General features: G+C 38.2%; 1 protein-coding gene across 2 annotated transcripts; it reads left to right on the forward strand.

Moving 5' to 3' along the window:
• Positions 1-1,164: 1,164 nt before the first annotated feature.
• Positions 1,165-21,425, forward strand: SC5D (sterol-C5-desaturase). 2 transcript variants are annotated; one of them, XM_004427197.3, is made up of 5 exons: positions 1,165-1,257; positions 11,979-12,196; positions 13,165-13,297; positions 15,109-15,209; positions 15,568-21,425. In XM_004427197.3, exons 2-5 carry the CDS (start codon positions 11,987-11,989, stop codon positions 16,021-16,023), a joined length of 900 nt encoding a protein of 299 aa, XP_004427254.1. In that variant the 5' UTR covers positions 1,165-1,257; positions 11,979-11,986; the 3' UTR covers positions 16,024-21,425. The 2 variants fall into 2 exon arrangements, with proteins under 2 accessions (XP_004427254.1, XP_087289951.1); XM_087433825.1 differs by lacking the exon at positions 1,165-1,257 and adding an exon at positions 1,398-1,512.
• The last annotated feature ends 1,642 nt before the right edge of the window (positions 21,426-23,067 follow it).

The raw sequence follows: 23,067 nt of genomic DNA on the forward strand, positions 1-23,067 counted from the left end.
TACCGAGTCATTATGCTGTACACCTGAAATTAACATTTTTTTGTTAACAAAAAAAGAAAGAAAGCAGGAGGCAAGCCACAGATATTTAAAACAATACTCATATAGAAGGTTTTAATGATTAGAGTCTAATAATGTCTCTCCTTACATTGTAGCACTTCTGATGGTTCTACAAGGAAATAGAAATGATCTTTGTCAAACTTAGTCACCTCGCACTGTCCAGTATTTTCGTCTCCTTATCACTCTGGAGGGAGCAAAATTGAACCATAGTCAGATTTTCTTCTGATTGGTCAAGTTCACCAGAGCAGTGGTTCCCAAACTTGAACAAACATTAGACTCACTCCAGGTTTGTTAAAACACAGATTCCTGGAGCCCTGCCAGACTTTGCTATCCAGCAGGTTTAGGGTGGCTCCCAAAATTTTTGCATTTCCGGTAAATTCTCAGATGATGCTGAGGCTGCTGGTTGGGCTCTGACAGCCACCACACTGAGGCTCCCAGGAAGGTTGATTTACAAGTGTGACCACTGCAATTCATGTTTAGAAAAGCTAACAACCACAAAAATAAAAACTACACACTGGCACACAAACCAAACCACTAGGAATCTACAGATATTCCCGTTTGGTCTGCATAGATTTGCTTCACTTGCACTGTGAAAGGGTTTCTGTCGTTTAAGTACACACGTAAACTGGTTCAGCCAGATTCTGGCCATTCAAAGCTATGTACAAGGTCAGGCTCTGGAGAGAAATATTAGCAATTGTCTGACATATTTGAGCCTCCTTCACTTGAGTGGGAAGATGCCTCCGACATTCACTTCAAAGGAAGTGTCATCTATTTCCCTCAAGGTAGAGCATCATGTCTTGGAATGTTTCCACAAATACGGTAAACCCGCTTCCTACAAGACTGAGCTGCAGACGTCAGCGCCAGTTAAGAAGCAAAGAAACAAAACCCTGACACTCTGGCGCCTCAGGACCTGAATCAGGTTTCCGCCCTCCCTTCCCACAGGAGGCCAAGCTGCCTGGGGAGGAGCCCCGAGCTCGCGGCGTCACGTGACCGCCGAGAGCCGTGCGCCGCCAAGTCGCGCGATCCACCGTCATATCAGCTTATGCTGCCGGCCCCTGATTGGTGGGCGGCTCCTGCCGCTCTGAGCGTGGGGTTTAGCTCCGCCCCTCCAGGCAGCGCCCTCTACTTGACAGCGGCTGCGGACCCGCCCGGGCAGCCTCGGACCCGGCAGCGGTTGGATCGGCGGCGGACCGTCTCTAGGTAGGGATGGCAGGAGGGCGGGGAAAGGAGGCAGAAGGCACCAGAGCAGGGCGGGAAGGGAAAGGGAGAAAAGGTGATGGAGAGAAATCAGCAGGTTGGGGCCCAGGTGGGGAAGTTGAGAGTGCGCCTGGATCTTTCTTGGCCAACATGCCGCAGGCGTTTATTGAATGCCTCGTAGATGGTGGGCAGGAGCAGGGGTCATAAGAAGGCAACTGACCCGAGCACTCCTGCGCTGACCGTGGCAGAGACTGGCAGGTAGCTGGGCAACCCGAAAACTGGGACGAGGGCTGTGACGGCGAGTGCGGGGCGCAGGGGACGGACGCTGGGCGGGCCTGGAGACAGGAGGGTTGCGGCCAGAGACCTCTGGTTGAGGGTCTCTGCCCGGCTAGAGGAGGTATTTCAGGGCGCCGAGGAGGCCTGGACGTGAAAGAAACAGACACACGGATGGGCGTGAAGAAAAGGAAGTATCTGGTGTTTGCTGTTGCGGATCTCTTATCCCAGGGAGGTCCACTGAACACTAATGCTTTACTTTGCTACAGATTTTATTTTTTTAAAGGACAAAGGAATTAGACTGACGAACTGGTCGTTATCTGTGACCTCTTTACCATTGTTGTGCAAGCCCCAGTTGTGCAACGTAATTAGGATAGAGGGACAACAATCCACTGTTGGAGAAGACTAGAAGAGAAGGGAATCTATTACTTTAGCATTGTAAAAGGAAAAATCATGTCTACTACCTTCCCTATGTAATAGCAGAGTAAATTTGGAGATGGTATAGGAGAAGAAAACATGACCTTGGTAGATAGTTTCCAAACTGGAAAGTTTGTGGTAGCCACGTATATTTAGCCAAAACCTGGTAGGTTGCTTGTCTTTTTATCACCATCATTTCTTTTTTTTTTTTAAATCTGTAGTGATAAGCACCTAAAAAATAATAAATACATGACCTTGATCGTTTACAGAGTGCTTTTTCATTCATTATGTAATGTAATTAACATGAGATACTCGGAATTTTCCATTTGCATGTGTAACACCTTGAGAAATAATATAATGTAGTAGCTAAGAGAACAGGCTCTGGAATATACATCTCAGCTGTTACTTGTTACTGAGCAAGTTATTTAAATACTCCTGACCTCAGTTTCCCTATCTATAAAATGGGGGTTACGGAAGGACCTACCTCATAGGGTTGTGAGAATTAAGCGACATAATACATAAAAAGTACTTTAAATAATACCTGGTTCTCAATAAATGTTAGCTATTATTATCTATACTTTTAAAGTAAAGCAAAAAAGTAATAGTAGACTCTGTCATTCCAAGCCTAATTGTGTTTTATTGGTAACTGTGTTTTAAGAAAAACTTTCTTTGTTTCTGCAAAGGTAAAATAATATTTAATATAAGCTTCTATTTCAGTCAGAGGTGCTTAACTTAGGGTCTGTGGAGGCCCTGACTTCAGCCCCTTAAAATGATATGCAAGATGATGTGAGCTTGTAGAGTCACTGAGAATTTGAAAAATTAGGGAGCTGAAGAGTTGAGATAGTGGTGAAGAGGCAGTGGAAATCGGTTCAGGTTCATGGACTTTGGAACCCAACCACTTGTGTCTGAATCCCAGACCCAGCATTTATTTACTGGATGACCTTGGGCAAGTTACTTGAATTTTTTGTGCCCATTTTCTTCATCTGTAAAAAAAAGAATAACACTAGTACCTAACTCTTGGGGTTTCCTGCAAGGGGTTAAATTAGTTAATATTTACAGTACCTAGTATATAGTAAATATTAGTAGTAGCTATTATCCATTATTTTTCAAAGAAACATCAAATGGCACCTTTTTCTCCCTTAGGTTAAAGTAATTTTGACTCAGCGTTGGCTCCCTTAACAGTGATAATAATATCTCCTATTTATTGACTTCCTTCCGTGTGTCAGATGGTGCCGAAAGATTATGTAGTTAGTCTCTGAGTCTTATACAAATTCTATAACGTAGATACGTTATCTCCATTTTACAGGTGTGGGTTTGAATATAAACTTCAAAATTGAATTGCAGTTTTTCGATCACATCGTTATTGATTTCAGAAGATTTTATGTGAGATGTCAGAAATTACAGCAATATGTTCATGAATACCTAATTACTACACTCAACAAGTAGAATTAATTGAAACCACAATTCTAAAAACACTTAAAACAGGTTGAATTTCACATATCTAAACGGCCTGTAGAAGGACCGAAGTGCTTTTCCTCCTCCCTCCCAGGCATTGGTTACAGCAGTTTTGGACAGGAAATATACAAATTAACACAATTAGCATGATCTTCAGTAAAAGCAAAATTAAAGAGTTTTTTAAAGGACTGAGATCTTGTTAAAGTTTTTGCTTCCATCTGATGTTAAGGATTCGTGGTTAACACTGGAGTTCTTTTCCGCTGCAGCGTGCCCTACCAGGTACTGTAATTGGATCAGGGCTATGTGGCAGTGCGGGTAGCACGCAGATTAGTCCGTCAACTCTTACTGACCTTTAGTGGTGTCGCAATATCCTTTTCAATTGTTAGGTTCTTCTCAAATGTTGATGTTTCCGGGTATCACTCACTCAGTGTACTCCCCCTGCTACAGTCTCCCTTGACGGTCTCTACCTCTTAGGCTTCAACTTCAGTGACTACGAGGCTCACTTTTGAACGTCAGATTCGTGTTTGTATGTTGCCAATTGCTTAAGTCTAGGCACCCGATGAGTCACAGGTAATTAGATTTAAGACCCAAGCTGGACCCCCCGTTCCTCACGCACCCCCTATCCCATCACACCCATATATCCTACTTCTCCCAAGATTCCTATTTCGTTTATAATGACATCACCATCCACTCAGGCAAGCTAAAATCTCGCAGTCAGCTTAGGTTTCTTCCTCTTTCACATTCCAGTATCAAATCAGTTTTCAAGTCATGTGAGTTTTTTTTTTTGCTTGTTAGATCTCCAATGAGTGTGTCTATTCCCACAGCTTCTGCCTCAGGTCAGGCTGTCGCCTTCTCTGGATTAGTCTACCACAGGAGCAATCATGCTGGTCTCCCTGCTTCTCATCAGTACTCCATGTTCCTAACAATGGTTTTTATTTTTTTAAAGATTTTATTTATTTTAATTTTTCCCCCCAAAGCCCCAGTGGATAGTTGTGTGTCGTAGCTGCACATCCTTCTAGTTGCTGTATGTGGGACTCGGCCTCAGGATGAACGGAGAAGTGGTGCCTCGATGCGCACCCGGGATCCGAACCCGGGCCGCCAGCATCGCAGCGCGCGCACTTAACCACCAAGCCACAGGGCCGGCCCAACAATGGTTTTTATTAAATAAGGGTCTGATTATTCCTGTTTTCTGCTCAAAAATCTGTAGTGTCTCCCCATGGTGAATGAGGGAAAGTCCAGATTCCTTAGCAAGGCAAGCAGATCCCTTCACGGTCTCACACCAATTTCCTTTTACCAGATTCACCCTGGAACATTTTTTTCCTTCTGCTTCACCCCTGTCACACTGTTCGGCACCCACCAGCCACACCCAGTGAGCCATGAATGGGCCGTGTCCTTGTCGTGCCTTCACAGTTGTTCTTTCTATTTGAAGTGGCTATCCCTAACCTTTTCTTTCAGGTAATGGCCTTCAAAGCCCAAATCAAATGTTTTCACTGTGAAGCCTTCTACTGTAAGCTGAGCTAGTTGTGCTGTCTTTTCTAATTGCATGGAATTTGTATAGATGCCTTTATGATAGTGCTGGTCTTATGGATGTAATTTTTTGTTTCTGTAGTTGCCTTACCTTTAAGATGGATTTAGACTATATCTTTTTAATCTTTGTATGCTCATTACCTAGTGTAGTGCTTGATACTTAATTGTTATTTGAATGAATTAATAATATATGATGAAGGATATATGTCAATATCTGGCATTTGGCATTAATTAATTAAAATTTTCTTTCCGTGATAAAGTGAGAAAAAATGCTTGCAACTCATATCACAAACAAGGGGCTAAATGTCCTAATTAATAAGGAGCTTCTAGAATTTGATTTTAAGATACTAAAAACTCAGTGGGAAATGGGCAAAGGATACACACAGATAATTCACAGGAAAAATATAAGTAATTCTGAATATGTGAAATGATGCTCAACCTCACTCATAATAAGATAAACGTAAATTTGGGGCCGGCCCCGTGGCTTGGTGGTTAAGTGCATGCGCTCTGATGCTGGTGGCCCGGGTTCGGATCCCGGGCGCGCACCGAGGCACCACTTCTCCGTTCATCCTGAGGCCGAGTCCCACATACAGCAATTAGAAGGATGTGCAGCTATGACATACAACTATCTACTGGGGCTTTGGGGGGAAAAAATAAATAAAATAAAAATCTTTATCATTAAAAAAAAAAAAAAGATAAATGTAAATTAAATGTACACTGAGATATCATTTCTTTGCTATTAGATTAACAGATATTCGAAAGCTTGATGATATTCTCTGTTGGTAAGGTTGCAGGGAAATAGGCAGTATCCTACATTGCTGTGGACTTGCAAAGTTGTGCAGATCCTATGGAGAGCAATTTAACAACATCTACCAAAGGTAACCAGTGCAGTTAATCTTTGACCTAGCTCTTCTTGTAGAAGTTTATCCAATACTGGATTAATTAATAGCACTTTTTATAATAGCAAAAGATTAGTATCTATTCAATTATCTATTTGTGGGTTAAATAAACAACAGTGAAATCACACAAAGGAGCGTACGTGCACAGTCCCTAGCTACAGTTTCAAAGTCTGGAAAGCCCTGAAACCAAAAATTTTTTTTTTATTTTTTGGTGAGGAAGATTAGCCCTGAGCTGACATCTGTTGCCAAGCCTCCTCTTTTTGCTGAGAAAGATTGGCCCTGGACTAACATCCGTGCCCATCTTCCTCTACTTTATATGTGGGATGCCACCACAGCATGGCTTGAGGAGCGGTGCGTAGGTCCACACCCAGGATCTGAACCTGTGAACCCCGGGCCATCAAAGCAGAGTGCATGAACCTAACCACTATGCCACCAGGTTGGCCCCTCAAAAGTTTTTGGTTTTTTAAAGTTTGACATTCAAACTCATTTGACGGCAAAGTCTGACTCCAACTGACTGAAGTGCCTGTTGTGTCTTGGTGCACCTGCCGGGTACTCTTGCCTCTGCTGTTTGCTGGTACTGTTTTGTTACTTTGGGTTTAATTGCATGTGAAAATATAAAAACAAAATAGTTAAGGGTAGCCCTATGAATAACAGAATGAATGGAAGCTTCTGCCTTTAGTAAAGCACAGAACAGGGCGTTATCCTGGAGCTTGTGCGTGGCGTGTCTGTGAGGCAGCCTACAGGAGAAGACAGCATGGTAAGTACCACCATATGTGACTTAAAGCACAGGAAGACAGATTGCTGGAGCTTTGCACTGGCAGTGGGGATCGAGAGCTAACAAAAAACAGGAAACCATTGCATGGGGCAGAAAGTAAAGATCCTAACCGTGTTTTGATTAAGTGAATTTGATAAGGAAGTAAATAAATGCCACTGGTTGCTTTGTTGCTCATGAAACAAGCTAGAATATATCGTGAACTACTGCTGAAGATGAATGTTAGTGTTAAGAAGGGAGGATTCAGAAATTTAGGAAGCAGTATGGTGAAAATATCTAAAAGTATGGTGAAAATTATTCTGCTGATCATGAAGCAGCTAAACATTACCCTGATGAATTTGCTAAGATAATATCGATGAAAACCTGAGAGCTGAATAAATTCGCAATGGTGATGAAATAGTTCTGTACTTGCTTTTCATTCCTGGAAAACATTATACTGCAGGAGCAGCACCAGATTTTAATACTAAGTAAAAGTTGCCTTTGCTGGAAGGTGCCAGTGCTCCAGACAGGTAAAAGTTCAAGTTGGCAGCGATTAGAAAAAGCCATCATCTATAGTGTTTGAATGAGCCTCACAAAATTCCTGGGCATCTTTATGCGAAGATCTTTAGGCTGGTTCAGTGACACCTATGCTGGTAGGCAGGCTGAAAGACAATTGAAGATTTTTAATTGTTCCTAGACAACTCTTTTATGCATTCCCCTCAACTGTTTGTTAAAAGTAATGTTTTTAGCATTTACTTTCCCCCCACGGTGACTGGAATATGTTTTTCACCAAGGAGTGTTACACTTGGGAAAAGCAAGTTTTTGTACTGTCTACAGTAGTTAACAGAGGCCTAGAAATCAAAACTTCCCTTAAGAGTTCCCTCATAAAGATCTTATTTTCAAAATCGCCAATGCATGAAATGGTACTGATAAATTAGCATTAATAAACGCTTAACATTTTAGCTGACAATGAAATTTGAAAATAAACCTGGAGATAAAGATTTTGAAGGATTTTACATCACCAATGAGAAGATGATACCTGACTTCTTTAATTACACCATATATTTTAACAGCCCAAACCATAAATAAGTCAGGAGAAGCTAAAGTTGAATAAATGGTGAACATTGATCATGATGCTTGTATTATGCATTCTTTGGGTGACGGGGAAATTGCTAAAAGGCGGTTAAACACACTTAAGCATGAAGATAGTCATGATACATTAATGATGGTGACAACAGTGACTACATTGTGAGCACAAAAGGAAAAACTGCTGAAGGCATTATGGTGAGCAATTGCATAGGCAGAAACATGTTAATAAGACAGACATTGGTAGAAATCTTTTCAAAAGGCCATCTTGGGTAGTGTTGCTTCATCACTTGAGAATCCTGATCCTACCCCATCATCAATGTCTAATTCCAACCTGAGGGACCCTTCTGTCTAAGATCCTCAAGCAAATAGATGTAATGAGTATTGCACGTATGTAAATACATATATACACAGATATTTAACTTTAGTATGTATTTGAAAGCTTACTGAATATTTTCCTTTAAAACTAGAAATAGTAAAGTATTTATAGTCTGCACCAATTCGACTATTTTTCATTTATCAGTTTATTGCTACATAAATTATTACCATACAAATGAACTGTAATACTATTTACAGTATGTATTTATCCCACTTAATGTGAATTTCATACATCTTCTAGGCAAATATTAATGCATTTAATAGGGTAATGATATGACCTTTGAAAAATCTAGAAATTCTGGATTCAAAAATACATTTGACGCCAAATGTTTTAAGAAAGAACGGTAGACTTGTACGATGAAAAAGGAGGCGGTGGTGACTTCCAGAATAGCAAAGTCAGAGCCTCTGAAAATCTGCTTCTCAATAAAAGAAACAAAACGCTGACAAAAGTTGTCAAAATCAGCTTTTTTAGAACTCTAGAAATGAAAAGTTTACAACACTCCCAGAAATATTTATTCTAGAAAAGTGGTTGAATCTCAGTAAGAAGAGCAAGCTTTGTGGCATTTTAACTTGCCCTGTTTCCATCCCCCTTTCCCAACTCCACGGTAGCCTTGAAAACTAGCAGGCTTGCATCTACTGTAACTGAAAAACATCAGCCTAACAACCTTGGAAGGGACAGAACAGATTTGCAGTTCCCCCAAAAGCCCCAACCCAGAGAATTGTCACTATTTGACCTCTCTGGCCATTCCCTGAAAAACTTCATTCTCAAGGCTTATCTTAAGGAAATAGGCTACAAATAAGTAAATAAATATATATTTTTTCTTTTCTACAGGCTATTTTATTGTATTTATTTTTTATTTCTTTGTGAGGAAGACCAGCCCTGAGCTAACATCCAATGCCAATCCTCCTCTTTTTTGCTGAGGAAGACTGGCCCTGGGCTAACATCTGTGCCCATCTTCCTCTACTTTATATGGGATGCCACCGCAGCATGGCCTGCCAAGTGGTGCATCATTGCGCCGCTGGGATCCGAACGGGCGAACCCCGGGCCGCCGCAGCGGAGCGCGCACTTAACCGCTTGCACCACTGGGCCCGCCCTCTACAGGGTATTTTATTTCATAAATGGATGTTTATTTACATAGTATTTATATGTAGCTGATAAAGCCAATTTGAGGACCTGAAATCTAATTTGAGTAGGCAGTTTCCAGACTGGTTTTTTTGTTGCTATTGTTCAGAAGTTTTACTTATCAATGAGAGATGTATTAGAATGCTGGGCACATTTTCTTCTACAAATAGAGCAATGAAGGATGAGGGAGTGGATCATAAATGATCGATTCAGTGGTCGGCTCACAAATGCTGACCGTAATGTTGCTGAACTATATAACAGGATCATGAATATAGAATAGACTTAAGTGTTTACTGAGTTGACTGAAATGTCTGTAAAAATTGAAGCATCGAGAGCAGGAGTTGGCCAACTTTTCCTTTAAAGGGCCAGATCGTAAATATCTTAGGCTTTGTGGGCCGTGCTGTCTCTGTTGCAATGACTCAACCCTGTCTTTGTAGTAGGGACGCAGACATAAACAACATATAAACATGGAGACGTGGCTGTGTTCCAATAAAGCTTTTTTACAGAAACGGGCTCCAGGCTTGGCCCGTGGGCCAGTTTGCCAGCCCCTGATCTACTGTATTGATTAGGGGGTGAGGAATAAATGTATTCTAGTTCTTAATGCCAGGAGTATGTCTCCCGTTGTTCTGTCAATGGGAGGGGCCTTTCATTCTGTCACAAGAACAGATAGTCCCTGACTCCTCTGGTTGTGGTCACAGCATAGATACCTTTTAGGAAATTCATCTTAAGTCTCAGCACTGAAGCAAAAATCTCTGAAATATGAGTCGTTTTAGGAGAGAGATGCCACTGAAACTTGTAGCTGAAGGAGTAAAACATTTGCCTGAGTACCTAGTACCCTGTGTTCCACATCTTTACAACTTGCCATGTGCCATAGGACATAGTAGAAAAGAACACTAAGACAGAATTAGATCTGGACTTATGCCGCTTGTCAGCTTGATGACCTTAGAGAAAAAACTTCCTGGGCCTCAGTGTCTCTAACTGAGTTTTGGTGTCCCCGTGTATAATAAGATGAGATTGGACTAGGGATGATATTTAAGATCCAATCTGGCTCTAAAGATGGCATTTAGGGTGTTGGGGGAAGAGGGAGAATCCCCCTCTGCCCTTTCCCTTAAGGTTCTTATGGCTGGCCAAATAATTAACAAGACAGGTTAGCAGGAGAAAATAATACCAAGTTTATTAACATGTATACATGGGAGAAAGCAGGGACACTGCGTTTCTCAACACAATAGCAGAAATTCTTGTCTTAAATACCATGTTCAGCCAATGACAAAGGAGGATGTTGGGGGTTGGGGGGAGTCAGTTACAGGAGATTACCACTAAAGCACAGAAGACAAGAGTAAGGTTATTATGCAGATTTAAGGCCTCACCTTCCACATTGATAAGTTTCTAGAAATGAGCTCGCGCCCCCCCCCCTTCTCAATACAGAGAGGGATATACTTTTACAAATGGAGATTTCCCTTATAAATGTAAATGTTTGTCTGGCAGATCCTCTCAGGGCCATCCAGAGAATGTGGCCAGAGAGACAGAACTTCCGATAAGATGGGCTTGTTGGTGCCTTTTCTATTGTAACATCTATTTTACATTATATTACAGCCATCAGATAGAAGATCTGTTCCAGGAAGGAGTTACTATGTCAAATTCTTTAGGCAGTTAGTGGGGGAAGTCAAATGTCCATCAGAGAAAACAATCAAGGTAAAGAGATATATTTCAGGGCGGCCAAATCTTGATCTCCCACAAGGGCATTCTGGTAGCAGCAGACTTGTATTACATGGCTTATTAAAGCAGGAGCTTCATATACAGCCACGCGCCACGTAATGACAATGGAAAATGACAAATCGCATATAGGATGGTAGTCTCATAATATTAGTACCATATAGCCTAGGTGCATGGTAGGCTGTACCATCTAGGGTTGTGTAAATACTATAGGGGAGGAAGAAATTTTCCTCTCTCCTTCTAGGTTCTTCTGGCTGGTCTAAGAATTAAATGGACATGAGACAGATTAACAGGAGAAAAACAAACAAAAATTGAATAACATGTGTACATGGGAGAAACCCAGGAAAACCGAGTAAATCACTACAAGGGCCAAAGCCCTCACCTTAAATACCATTCTCAGGGCCTGCCCCGTGGCTTAGCGGTTAAGTGCATGCACTCCGCTGCTGGCAGCCCGGGTTCGGATCCCGGGTGTGCACCGACACACCGCTTCTCCAGCCATGCTGAGGCCACGTCCCACATACAGCAATTAGAAGAATGTGCAGCTATGACATACAACTATCTACCGGGGCTTTGGGGAAAAAATAAATAAATAAATAAATAATACCATCCTCAGCTAAAGACAAAAGAAGTTGGGGGTGGGAAGAGTCAGTGACTTCATAGGGAAAGAAGGCAATTCACAGGTAGGTGAAAAGGAAAGCAAGTGTTTATTTGGCCATGCAGAAACAGAAGAACACAGAGGGGAACCCAACAAACAGGCTTTTCTAGGTTCCTCCCTGTCTACCTCCTAGTTCACCTTATGCTCACCTTATGCTAAGGTGATAGCTCACCTCCTGGGACAGGTTTTTTTCCTTAGGTAGCTAAGGGGGAGGTAACAAGAAAAACTTTCTGAGTCTTTTGTTTTTTAAAAATAATAAGTCTGAAATAATCCTCACGTTAAAGAGACACATTTTGGGGTGGCAAATTGTGTTCCCCTTCAGTACACTCCATGATGTTCACGCAGCAACGAAATCATCTAGCGATGCGTGACTAGTTTTTCTGAAACATTTTTGCTTTGAGAAATGTCAATGTGGGTAAATAATTGTTGCACATTTTTGTCTTTTAGGGGCTAAGATGGATCTTGTTCTCAGTGCTGCAGATTATTATTTTTTCACACCATACGTATATCCAGCCACGTGGCCAGAGGAGGACATCTTCCGACAAACTATCAGTCTCCTGCTTGTGACAAATGTTGGTGCCTTCATCCTTTATTTCGTCTTTGCGACACTGAGCTATTATTTTATCTTTGATCATTCGTTAATGAAACATCCACAGTTTTTAAAGGTAAGTGATTTTCTTACCTATTTTCTACCTTACAGTAAAAATAACAGTATGATATATTTGTGAGATTTTTCAGATTAAACTGGTTTTAACCATTACATAAAGCTTTTGAAACCAGCACAAAATGGATTAGATATTTTTGATAGGGCTATTCTTAATTTAAACAAATAAATGAATCCAACATTTTTTTAAACTGTAAGTCTGTATCTTGCTAGAAACATGGACAAGAATTTTTTTGCTAATAGTGATGAATAAATAAATTCACACATTAGTGTAATTATTTTAATGTTTGACTTTCACAAACTGAAATATGTTATCTATGTATATTTTTCTTTGACTAGATGGAAGTTTTTGTTTTTTTTATAATTTTATTTATTTTTTTTTCCCCCAAAGCCCCAGTAGATAGTTGTATGTCATAGCTGCACATCCTTCTAGTTGCTGTATGTGGGACTCGGCCTCAGCATGGCCGGAGAAGCGGTACGTGGGTGCGCGCCCGGGATCCGACCCCAGGCCGCCAGTAGCGGAGCGCTCACACTTAACCGCTAAGCCACGGGGCCGGCCCAGACTAGATGGAAGTTTTGAACTTAGTAGTTTTAGGTTTTTTTACAATCATTTTTCTATTTAACTTATTTGTATTTGTCAGTTACTTCAAAGATTGAAAAAAAGAGGGTTGGAGATGGAGGAAGTTAATTATGAAAGAAGTGATTATTCTGTAAAAGAAATTTAGAATACAGATTTTGTGGGAAGGAGACAAAGTTTCAGAATTTAAAATATTTATTGCATTTGCTCGGTACAAAAGGAATGTTTTTCTTACATACCCCTTCCCACATATTAAAATTTTAATAGAAACAGTTTGGAGGTAAGCTCCTTCATGTAAAAAAGATTTTTAAAATCCAATTCAAAACAATTTTATGTTAGTTTTATTTAATAGAGATTTTGTGATTTTTAAGTATTGGAAATTTCATTTTCAGAATCAAGTCTATCGAGAGATTATGTTTACTCTCCAGTCATTGCCATGGATAAGTATTCCCACTATTTCATTATTCCTGCTAGAGCTGAAAGGGTACAGCAAATTATATGATGACATAGGAGAGTTTCCAAATGGTGAGTAAATAATATGAATATCAGGGACAGATTGGTTTCTCGAAAGAACCAAGTCTGTCTGTGTTTCTTTTAAAATAATTGCAAATTGTTCAGTTGTTCTTCATGTTCTACTTTTATGTATTCATGTCTTGCCACATATGTGCATTTCTTTAGTTTTATCTATCGATTTTAAAGTCTTTGTTGTAGAGGAAATAGTGCAGGGGGAAGACTGGAGGGATCAGAGATAGGCCCTCGAATTGGTTTCCCATTATGTTTATTAAATCAAACTTCTGAAAAAATCACTCAACTAGTAAATGATAATTATAGAAAATCAGAAAATACAGATTTTTAAAAATCAGTTATCTTCCTACCTAGAAACTGTACATCTTCTAATGTATATCCTCCCACTTCTCTATGCCTGTATACTTCATTATTTACATTACAAAAATGAAACCTAATGATACATTACTGGATTGGCTTGGTGTCGTTTCTCTCTTAGCAATGTATATACCCATATTTTCATGTCAATAAATATTGACATTATTATAGTATATTAGTTATAATATCTCATTGTATAGATATCCATAGTTTATTTAAATGAGCTCTAATTTTTAGACCTTTAGATTATTCCTTTTTTTCTACTAAAACAGTCCTGCAGTGACTAAACTAAATTTTTGTGGAATTCTGAAGTTATCTGATCAAGATGCATTTCCAGTGTCTAGTATTAGAAAGTAAGAATAGTAGTTAACATTTATTGAGTGTTAATGTGTACCAGCTACAGTTCAAAGCTTTTCCCATGTATCAATCCATTTTTGTTACACCAATTCTATGAGGCAGGTACTATTATTATGCTCTTTTTATAGGTGAGTAAATTAAATGTACAGACTTTCAGTAACTTGCCTAGGTCACTCAACAAATTAAGTGATGGCTCTGGGACCAGAACCCAGCTTGCTGGCACCAGCACCCCTGCTCTCTAAGTAAGAGGTTATTTAGTTATTTAAGGGAGGGAACAAAAATTATACACTAGGGTGATGAATTGGTTAGGCCTGGGAAAGTGGATAAGATTATGAGTAAAAAATAAAAGGGGAAAGGGAAGGGCGTTCTAGATACGTGGAACAGTATGAGCAAAGGTACAGAGATAAGATTTTCAAGATGTGAGGAGGATGTTGAGTAAACCAGCCTGGTTAGTACAAGAACAGATAAGGTTGGAAAGATCAGAAAGGGTTGGGCTATGGAGTAAATGCTAGGCTTAAGATATTTAGTGCAAAATAAAATTCTAAGCAGGGAGATAATATGTAAAGAGAAGTTTAAGAAGATTAATATGAAGGAAAATGATTAAATAGCATTATTCTCAGAGATTCAAATAATAAAGATGCCTCGGGAGTATCTGTTTTCTGTTTCGTAAATATCTTCATAGTTTAAGACATATTTTAAGTGGTACACTTCAAGTTTTGTGTGAGGGAAATGTGGAAATGAGCAGATTCTAGACAGTCAAGGGAGATTAATTTATAACATACTGAATGAGCCAAAACAGATAGTTTATAGTGTTTGAGTGTAGGATCATATGTTGCACTTACATGTGTAAAAAGTAAATGTTAACAGCAACTAGAAGGATGTGCAACCAAGACACGCAACTATCTACTGGGGCTTTGGGGAAAAAAAGGAGGAGGATTGGCAATAGATGTTAGCTCAGGGCCGGTCTTCCTCAGCAAAAAGAGGAGGATTGGCATGGATGTTAGCCCGTCTTCCTCACAAACAAACAAACAAACAAAAAGTAAATGTTGATCCTGGAAGCCAAATCTTGATTCTGCTATACCTGTTGTCTTTTCTAGGCTGGTTTCACCTCATTGTTAGTGTACTGTCCTTCCTCTTTTTCACTGACATGCTGATCTACTGGATTCACAGAGGCCTTCATCATAGACTTGTTTATAAGGTAGAGTCATTTGTAGGGGAAAGAGAAAAAATATTAACCATTTCAGCAGTGTGTGATTATAAATTCTGTTCTCTATTTCCAAGAATTTCCTCTAACTCTATTAAATACCTAAGTAGCCATAGTCATGGCTATGAGATACCAGGTATATTTTGTTTTTATCCTCCTTTATGGGTCTGGAGGGGTTGTGTTAAAATTTTACTGTTTGGGGGTAAAGAGAGGGCTATTTTATAAAGAGATTATGCTAATTTCAAAGAGATTTTTTTAGTTAGCTCGTTTCCACAACATGGGTATGAAAACCTAAGTTGAATGTTGCTCTAGGTAAAGTTTGTGGTGCTAATAGTGTCTTTTTCTTCTGTAGCGCATACACAAACCTCATCATGTCTGGAAGATTCCTACTCCATTTGCAAGTCATGCTTTTCACCCTGTGGATGGCTTCCTTCAGAGTCTACCTTACCATATATACCCTTTCGTCTTTCCTTTACACAAGGTGGTTTATTTAGGCCTGTACGTCTTGGTCAATATCTGGACAATTTCCATTCATGATGGTGATTTTCGTGTCCCCCAATTCTTAAGGCCATTTATTAATGGCTCAGCTCATCATACAGACCACCACATGTATTTTGACTATAACTATGGACAGTATTTCACATTGTGGGATAGAATTGGAGGCTCATTCAAAAATCCTTCCTCCTTTGAAGGGAAGGGACCACTTAGTTATGTGAAGAAGATGACAGAAGAAAAGTGCAATGGGCATGCAGGAAATGGTCGTAAAAATGAAAAATTATCCAATGGAGAGTTTACAAAGACTGAGTAGATTATTGCCCAATTGTTAAATATTTTTAATAAGGAAAAATAATCTATATACAACTGAGAGACATAGCGAGTAAATGGTATCATTTGAAAATCAGCATTGTGGGTCCTGCTGAGGAATGATCATAATGGTAGATCCAGGGAAGATGCTGTGAACGCCAGGGTTTTAACCTCATGCTTAAAATACTAGGTGTTAGTCTAAGGGACAACTTGTGTCTTTCTAGCCAGCAAATCTGTAATTTGTATAGCCTCAACAACAATTTTTAGAAAGAAAGAGAATACATTATTGAGGGGACTAGGTTATGTCCTTTTGCCTTAATCCACCATATTCATTAAGAAAAATTCGTTGTGCTTAATGATACCAAGACTAAGCACCATAACAAAGAAATACTAATATAAAGATGGTTCCTTGTTTCAGGAATGGTTAAGTCTTCAGTGTTAGTGTGATTTGTTCAAGTGGAAACATCAGTGTGAGAAAAAATTCTGATGTATTAGTGGCTAAGTGACCTAATTAATAGCAGATATAATAAGATTATCATCTTCCTATGCATAGGAAGCTTTTTCTCTGGGGACATTGTTACATTTTACTGATGTTACATTTTACTGATGAATACATAAATTGAAATTTAAAAAAATAATTGACATTCATTTATCTGGGATTATTCAAGTAAAGATTTTGATGGTTATTATTTAAAATGATTATTTAATAAGTAAAAATATGTGAATCTGAATATAGTTAGAAAGCAAATTTGATGTCCAAATAATATATTTGACGCTACTGATTTTTTAATTAAATTGATGCACTGCACTTTTGATATGTTTCAAAGTTACAAACCTATAATTTCCTATAAAAGGAAATAATTGCCAAATATTTAGGTCTGTCACTGAAGATTAGTTTTGAGATCTTATTCTCCCTCTTCTCCCCTCACTTTTCCCTGCTTCCTCTGCAAAAAGATTTAACAAATACTTTCATAAAGAAATGTTGTATGTTGTAACATAAATATATCGGAAAAACATGATTTGCGAAGGCATTCTATAAGCTATTTATATAAAATCAATAAAAGTTGATTATGACTATTATTAAACTGTATCAGTTAAGTATTGTAACAGCACAAAGTATTCTTTGTACAAATTCTGTGTCAATTTGAAATCAGAGATGATATGGATTGTCAAAACTGTTTTAGAATGTCCCCAGATGCTCAATGTCAAGGGAAAAAGAGAGAAAGGGCTATCACATTCTTTTTATGTCTCCCATCTTTATTAGATTTGAGTGTTTTAGGAAGAGATCAGTCACAAAATGTAATGCTTGGGATCCAGATGAAAATGTTTTTTCTCTTTGAGTTACTGTTACAGCGTTATCTGAGTTACTGTTACAGAATTATCTTACCTCAATATACCAGTGTACCAATTAGTAATTTGTAACTGGTAAATGCAGCTGAGTGCTTTTCACTAATTCTCCACCCCACTCCGTCCCCAGCACTCTACTTTGCCCCAGAAAAAGAAGGAAATTAAGGAGAAGTAAACTTTGTTTCCTAGTAATAATGACAGCTAATGTTTATTGAGCCTTTACGTTTGACCAGGCCCTGTTTGCAAGTCCTTGACGTGAGGAAACTGGGAGCAGTTATGTAACTTTTCCAAGGTTATTTCTCTCATAGAAAGTCCAGTGTGGGTATTTCTGGTCAGTGGGCAGCTTTCCACAGTCGTTCTGAGACCCAGGCTCCGTTCATCTTGGGGCTGTGCCTCTCTCCCATCTGCAAAGTCTTCATTGAAGGAACACATAGGTAAAGAGGGTAAAGGACACATGGAGAATTTTTATGGTCTGGCCTGGAAGTGGTGCATATCCTTTGCCCTTGTTCCTGTGGCCCACACTCAGTCCTATGGCCCGTCTAGCTGGAAGAGATTCTAGGAAGTGTGCCTAACTGTGTTCCTGGGTGGACGGGGTAACCAGTTTGTTGAACGGTTAGCCAATTTGCCATACCCATAAGTTTATTCACCTCTTTTTGAGGGTCCCAATAAAGATATTAAAGAGATGAATGAGCTCAAAAGTGTTTCAAGTTATCCATGCACTGGTTGTCTCAGTGTCCTTAATTCCATAACTCCATTAGTGTCCTTAATTCCATTATGAGGGTTACAGGTTCTTCCAGATTCTTATTACTGTGTAGCTAGTAGAAAAGAAAGGACATAATTTATGGGAGAGGGAAGCTTCCTCAAAGGTGTTAGGAAGAATCAAACTATTCTTTGCCCTCCCCCGCTTTTTCTTAAATTCTACTCTTATTAAGCAGAATTATGCTAAGTAGTCCTAACATTTTTTTGTACACTACCACCGCATTTTCCTATGCTCCATTAGAGGGATTCAGAGAATATTCATGGAAGTGAGAATCTAAATTCCTTCCTATAGGAATATCAAGTGAAAGACTTTCTTTTGACTTTGAAACCTTTTATAGCTATAGGACAGAAAGGGAAAATCAAGATTACATTTTCCACTTTTATGATAGAAATTGGAAAATGGATGGAGGTGGTACAAGAACACATTACAAAACCTCAGAGACCTTTACTGAATCCTTGTCTTCCTCCCTCAGGTCTCTGTCCCTGTCTCCCTGTGTCTGAATGCTGTGATCTCCTATTTCTCATTGCCCTGTATTGTGTTGCCTTCTCCTCCTGTCTTCAAGTCAGGGACAGATTTGGGAGAGAATTATGAATTCAGTTTTTGATACATGGAGCTTACATTGCAGGTAGATGATTTGTATAGAGATGATGTCTGGAGGAAGATGGAAAGTAGGGAGACAAATCAAAACAGAGAGATTTGGGATTAACTCAGATAGAAGAAAAATCTGGAGGCCATGAGATAGATTGCCAAGGAGAGCATGAAAAAAGATATTCACAGAAACAAACCAACTTATGGGGAAAAGAACTTCCTTTCTTTGTCTTCCTAACTTCTTCAAGCTCAGAAACACTTGACTGGCAGTCTTATATCAGTACTTGCTGATTTCTGTCATCTCTCATTGTTATATGCACCCTATTTATTCTAGACCCCAGTCTCCTTCAAAGCAGAGACCCTATGTGCATCATTGTTGTATTAAACCACATGTCCTTACAGAATGCCCAAGACGTGGTTGAAGTTTGATAAATACTTTGCTAAGTGAATTAAAGAAATGGTGGAAATGTCATTCTCTTCAATATTTAATGAACCCTTACTAGGTACAAAACACTGCGCTAGGTGCAAATATTCGGTCTGCAGGCTCTTAAACACTGTCTTTTTAGCCAACAATTTGTTTCTCATTTATTCATTAGCTGACATTTGCTGAGTGCCTTAGGGGAGTCAAAAGGGGAAGTAAAGAGGAATCAAAGACGGTCCCTACATCAAGGTTAGACAGTATGCTTTTTTTCTCACTCAAGGTCATACCTTCCACTGGAAGCAAACAAAACCCACCAGTACCCTGGATTCTGACTGTACATGAATCAGTAATCGGAATACTGATTAGAGGGTTGAATGAGTCCGTGTCGAGTTATTATTACATAACGTAGTGCTCTGGATACAAAAAAAGATCCTCAAAATTAAATTGGTTGATTACCCCAAGAAATGACAAACCAAGGAGGATAATCTGTAACTTCAGCTGGAATGTAATTCATCTCAGAGGAATTATGGAAGCTAAGAGCTTTGGAGTTAAACCGTTTTGAGTCCTGGCTCTACCACTTACAGTTTGCATGACCTTGCTTTCTCCATCTGTAAATTGATGAAATACTGCTTACCTAATGAGATTAAATAAGTTTAGAAACACTCAATTAAATGTTAGTGGAGACTATTATTCATGTAAATTGTGCTTAATGCCTCTTCTTTCCAGGTTCAATGATTGTTGTCATTACACTAGGATAGACCCTCAGTAGAAATCAATTGCAGGGACAAAAAGCCTAGATACTTTAAAATTGGAGGTGAAAGACATGAGGTGAACTAGAGATAGGAGGTACAGAGGAAAATCATATAAGTAAAATTAAAATTGCTACATTATTTACTGTGAATTTTCTTTGTAAGAGTTGAAAGATATCTAAATTATTTGTTGCTAAATAATTTTATTTTAAAATGCATTGCTATAAACTATAAGGCTAGTGTACAAGATTTTGAAGTAAAGTAGAAGAAACTTAGGTTCCCTGAAAAGTAAAATGAATTTATTAAGAAAGGCAAGAAGGAAGTGTTGTGTGAACCATATTGTCAATGAGCTTTACTGTCAAAGCAGGATTTTGGTATGAAAAGAAAAATACCTATAAACACTTGTTTTAATCAATATTTGCCTTATTAAAATACAATAAAACAACTTTTCTTAAATCTCTAAGCTCAACTTGGAGATCTTATTAAAATATAAGTATAGTAAAATTTGTATAAAAATAAGAGAAATTACATTTGCATTTGTTTGATTAACAATTTACTCATAAATTTCACCAATCAAATTCTCCTAAACATTTAATACCATTTACATATTTGATTAATCATATTTTTCTTAAACATTTGATAAGAGATTTAATGTATTTGATTCATCCCGCATAACAGCAGATTTGTGTACTCGACACGATTTTTCTAAGCTCCTTGACAATTCATGATTCAAGTATACGCATACTTAAACACAAAATAGCATGATGATATCAAAAGTCACTCAACTTTAAAATATTCATACTATAGACTTTTATTCACTTCTTGTATCACTTTGTTATATCTTCCTCTATTTTAAGATTATAATTTTGCTCACTAAGCCGGTTACTTAGATGAAAACTTGGCCCCCTGACATGTGCTTCTCAACAAAGAAACAAATGGGAAACTAGAAATCAGTGCACATTCCAATATTTGACAGCAATTGTTGTAAGGACTTTTGTCTGTTACTTTCTTAGGGTTTTTTTTCTTTTAATCAACTTAATGGAGGTATAATTTACATACAATAAAATGTACCCATTTTAACTGTACAGTTCAATGAGCTTTGACAAATATGTACACCATGTAATCACCACCCCAATCAAAATATACAACATTTTCTTCACCTGAAAGTTTATCTCCATTTGCAATATCTCCTCAGCCCTAGGTAACCACTGATCTGCTGTCTGTCACTGGAGATGAATTTTGCCTGTTCTAGAATTTCATATGAATTAAATCAGATATATGTACTCTTATGTTTAGATTTCTTAGCTTAACCGTGTTTTGAGATTCATTCATGCTATTGCATGTATCTGTAGTTTGTTTCTCTTTATTGCCGAATAGTATTCCATTGTAGTATATCACAATGTATCTATAGTTTGTTTCTCTTTATTGCCAAATAGTATTCCATTGTAGTATATCACAATTTGTTTATCTGTGTATCTGTTGATGGATACTTGGATTATTTCTAGTGTGCGGTGATTATCAATAAAGCTGCTACAAACATCCATGTACAAGTTTTTGTATGGATCTATGTTTCCATTTCTCCTTGGCAAATACCTATTAGTAGATTTTCTAGGTCCCAGGGTAAGTGTATGTTTAATTTTATAAGAAACTGTTAAAATGTTTTCAAAAGTTGAAACATTTTACATTCCCATTACCAATGATGAGAATTCCATTTCCTCCACATCCTCGCTAACACTTAGTATTGTCAGTGTTTATTTATTTATTTTTTCCTTTTTTTTTTTTAATTTTTTGTTTATTGCAGTAACATTGGTTTATAACATTGTATAGATTTCAGGTGTCAGTGTTTATTTTTAGCTATTCTAGTGGGTGTGAAGTCGAGTCTCGTTGTGACTTCATTTGCATTTTCCTATGGCTAATGATGTAAAGCACCTTTTCTCATGCTTTTTGGCTGTTTTATATTTCTTTTGTGAAGTAACTGTTCAAGTCTTTTAGCCATTTTTAAAATCAGGCGATTTTTCTTTGTATTATTGATTTATAGGAATCTTTGATATATTGGCACAAATCTTTTGTCAGATATATGTATTACAAATGTTTACTCCAATCTGTGGCTTGCCTTTTCATTTCCTTAATTATGTTTTTGATAAGGAAAATTATTTAATTTTTATTAAGACCAATTTATCAATTTTTATCTTTCATAATTATTGCATTTTTATGTCCCACATAAGAAATCTTTGCCTATCCTGAAAGAATAGGCAAAGAAAGCAAGCCTGGAATTTTTTTTGTGGGAAAGCTTTTGATAATAAATTCAAATTCTTAATAGATATAAAAGGCTTTTCATATTTTCATTTCTTCCTTTGTCAGTTTTGAAACACTGTTTTTCAAGAAATTTGTTCGTTTCTTTTAAGTTACCAAATTTGTTGCCATAAAGTTATTTGTAACATTCCCCTATTACCCTTTCAATGCCTATGAGATCCGTAGTGATATTTCCTTTTTAATTCTTGATATTGATAATTTGTGTTTTCTTCTTTTTCTTGATCAATCTAGCTGAGAGAATATCTGTTTTATTGATCCTTTTTTAAAGAACTAACTTTTTGCTTTGTTGATTTTTTTCTATTGCTTGTCTTCAATTTCATTAATTTCTGCCTCTTTTTATTTCTTCCTATTTATTTTGGGTTTAAGTTAATCTCTCTTTTTTTCCCTGGACTTCTTAAGGTAAAGGCTCAGATCATTGATTTAATTTTTTCTTTTATAAATATAAACATTTAAAGCCACGGGCCGGCCCCGTGGCTTAGCGGTTAAGTGCTCGCGCTCCGCTACTGGCGGCCCAGGTTCGGATCCCGGGCGTGCACCAATGCACCACTTCTCCGGCCATGCTGAGGCCGCGTCACACATACAGCAACTAGAAGGATGTGCAACTATGACTTACAACTATCTACTGGGGTTTGGAGAAAAAAGGAGGAGGATTGGCAATAGATGTTAGCTCAGAGCTGGTCTTCCTCGGCAAAAAGAGGAGGATTAGCATGGATGTTAGCTCAGGCCTGATCTTTTTCACAAATAAATAAATAAATAAATAAATAAATAAAGCCACAAAATTCCATCTAAGGCCTGCTGTGGCTGTATCCCACAAATCTTGAGATGTGTTTTCATTATTATTCAGTTCAAAGTTTTTTCTATTTTCAATGA

This window comes from Ceratotherium simum, chromosome 7 (assembly GCF_057802395.1).
Source record: "Ceratotherium simum simum isolate JZ-2026a chromosome 7, ASM5780239v1, whole genome shotgun sequence".
Classification (NCBI taxonomy): Eukaryota; Metazoa; Chordata; class Mammalia; order Perissodactyla; family Rhinocerotidae; genus Ceratotherium; species Ceratotherium simum.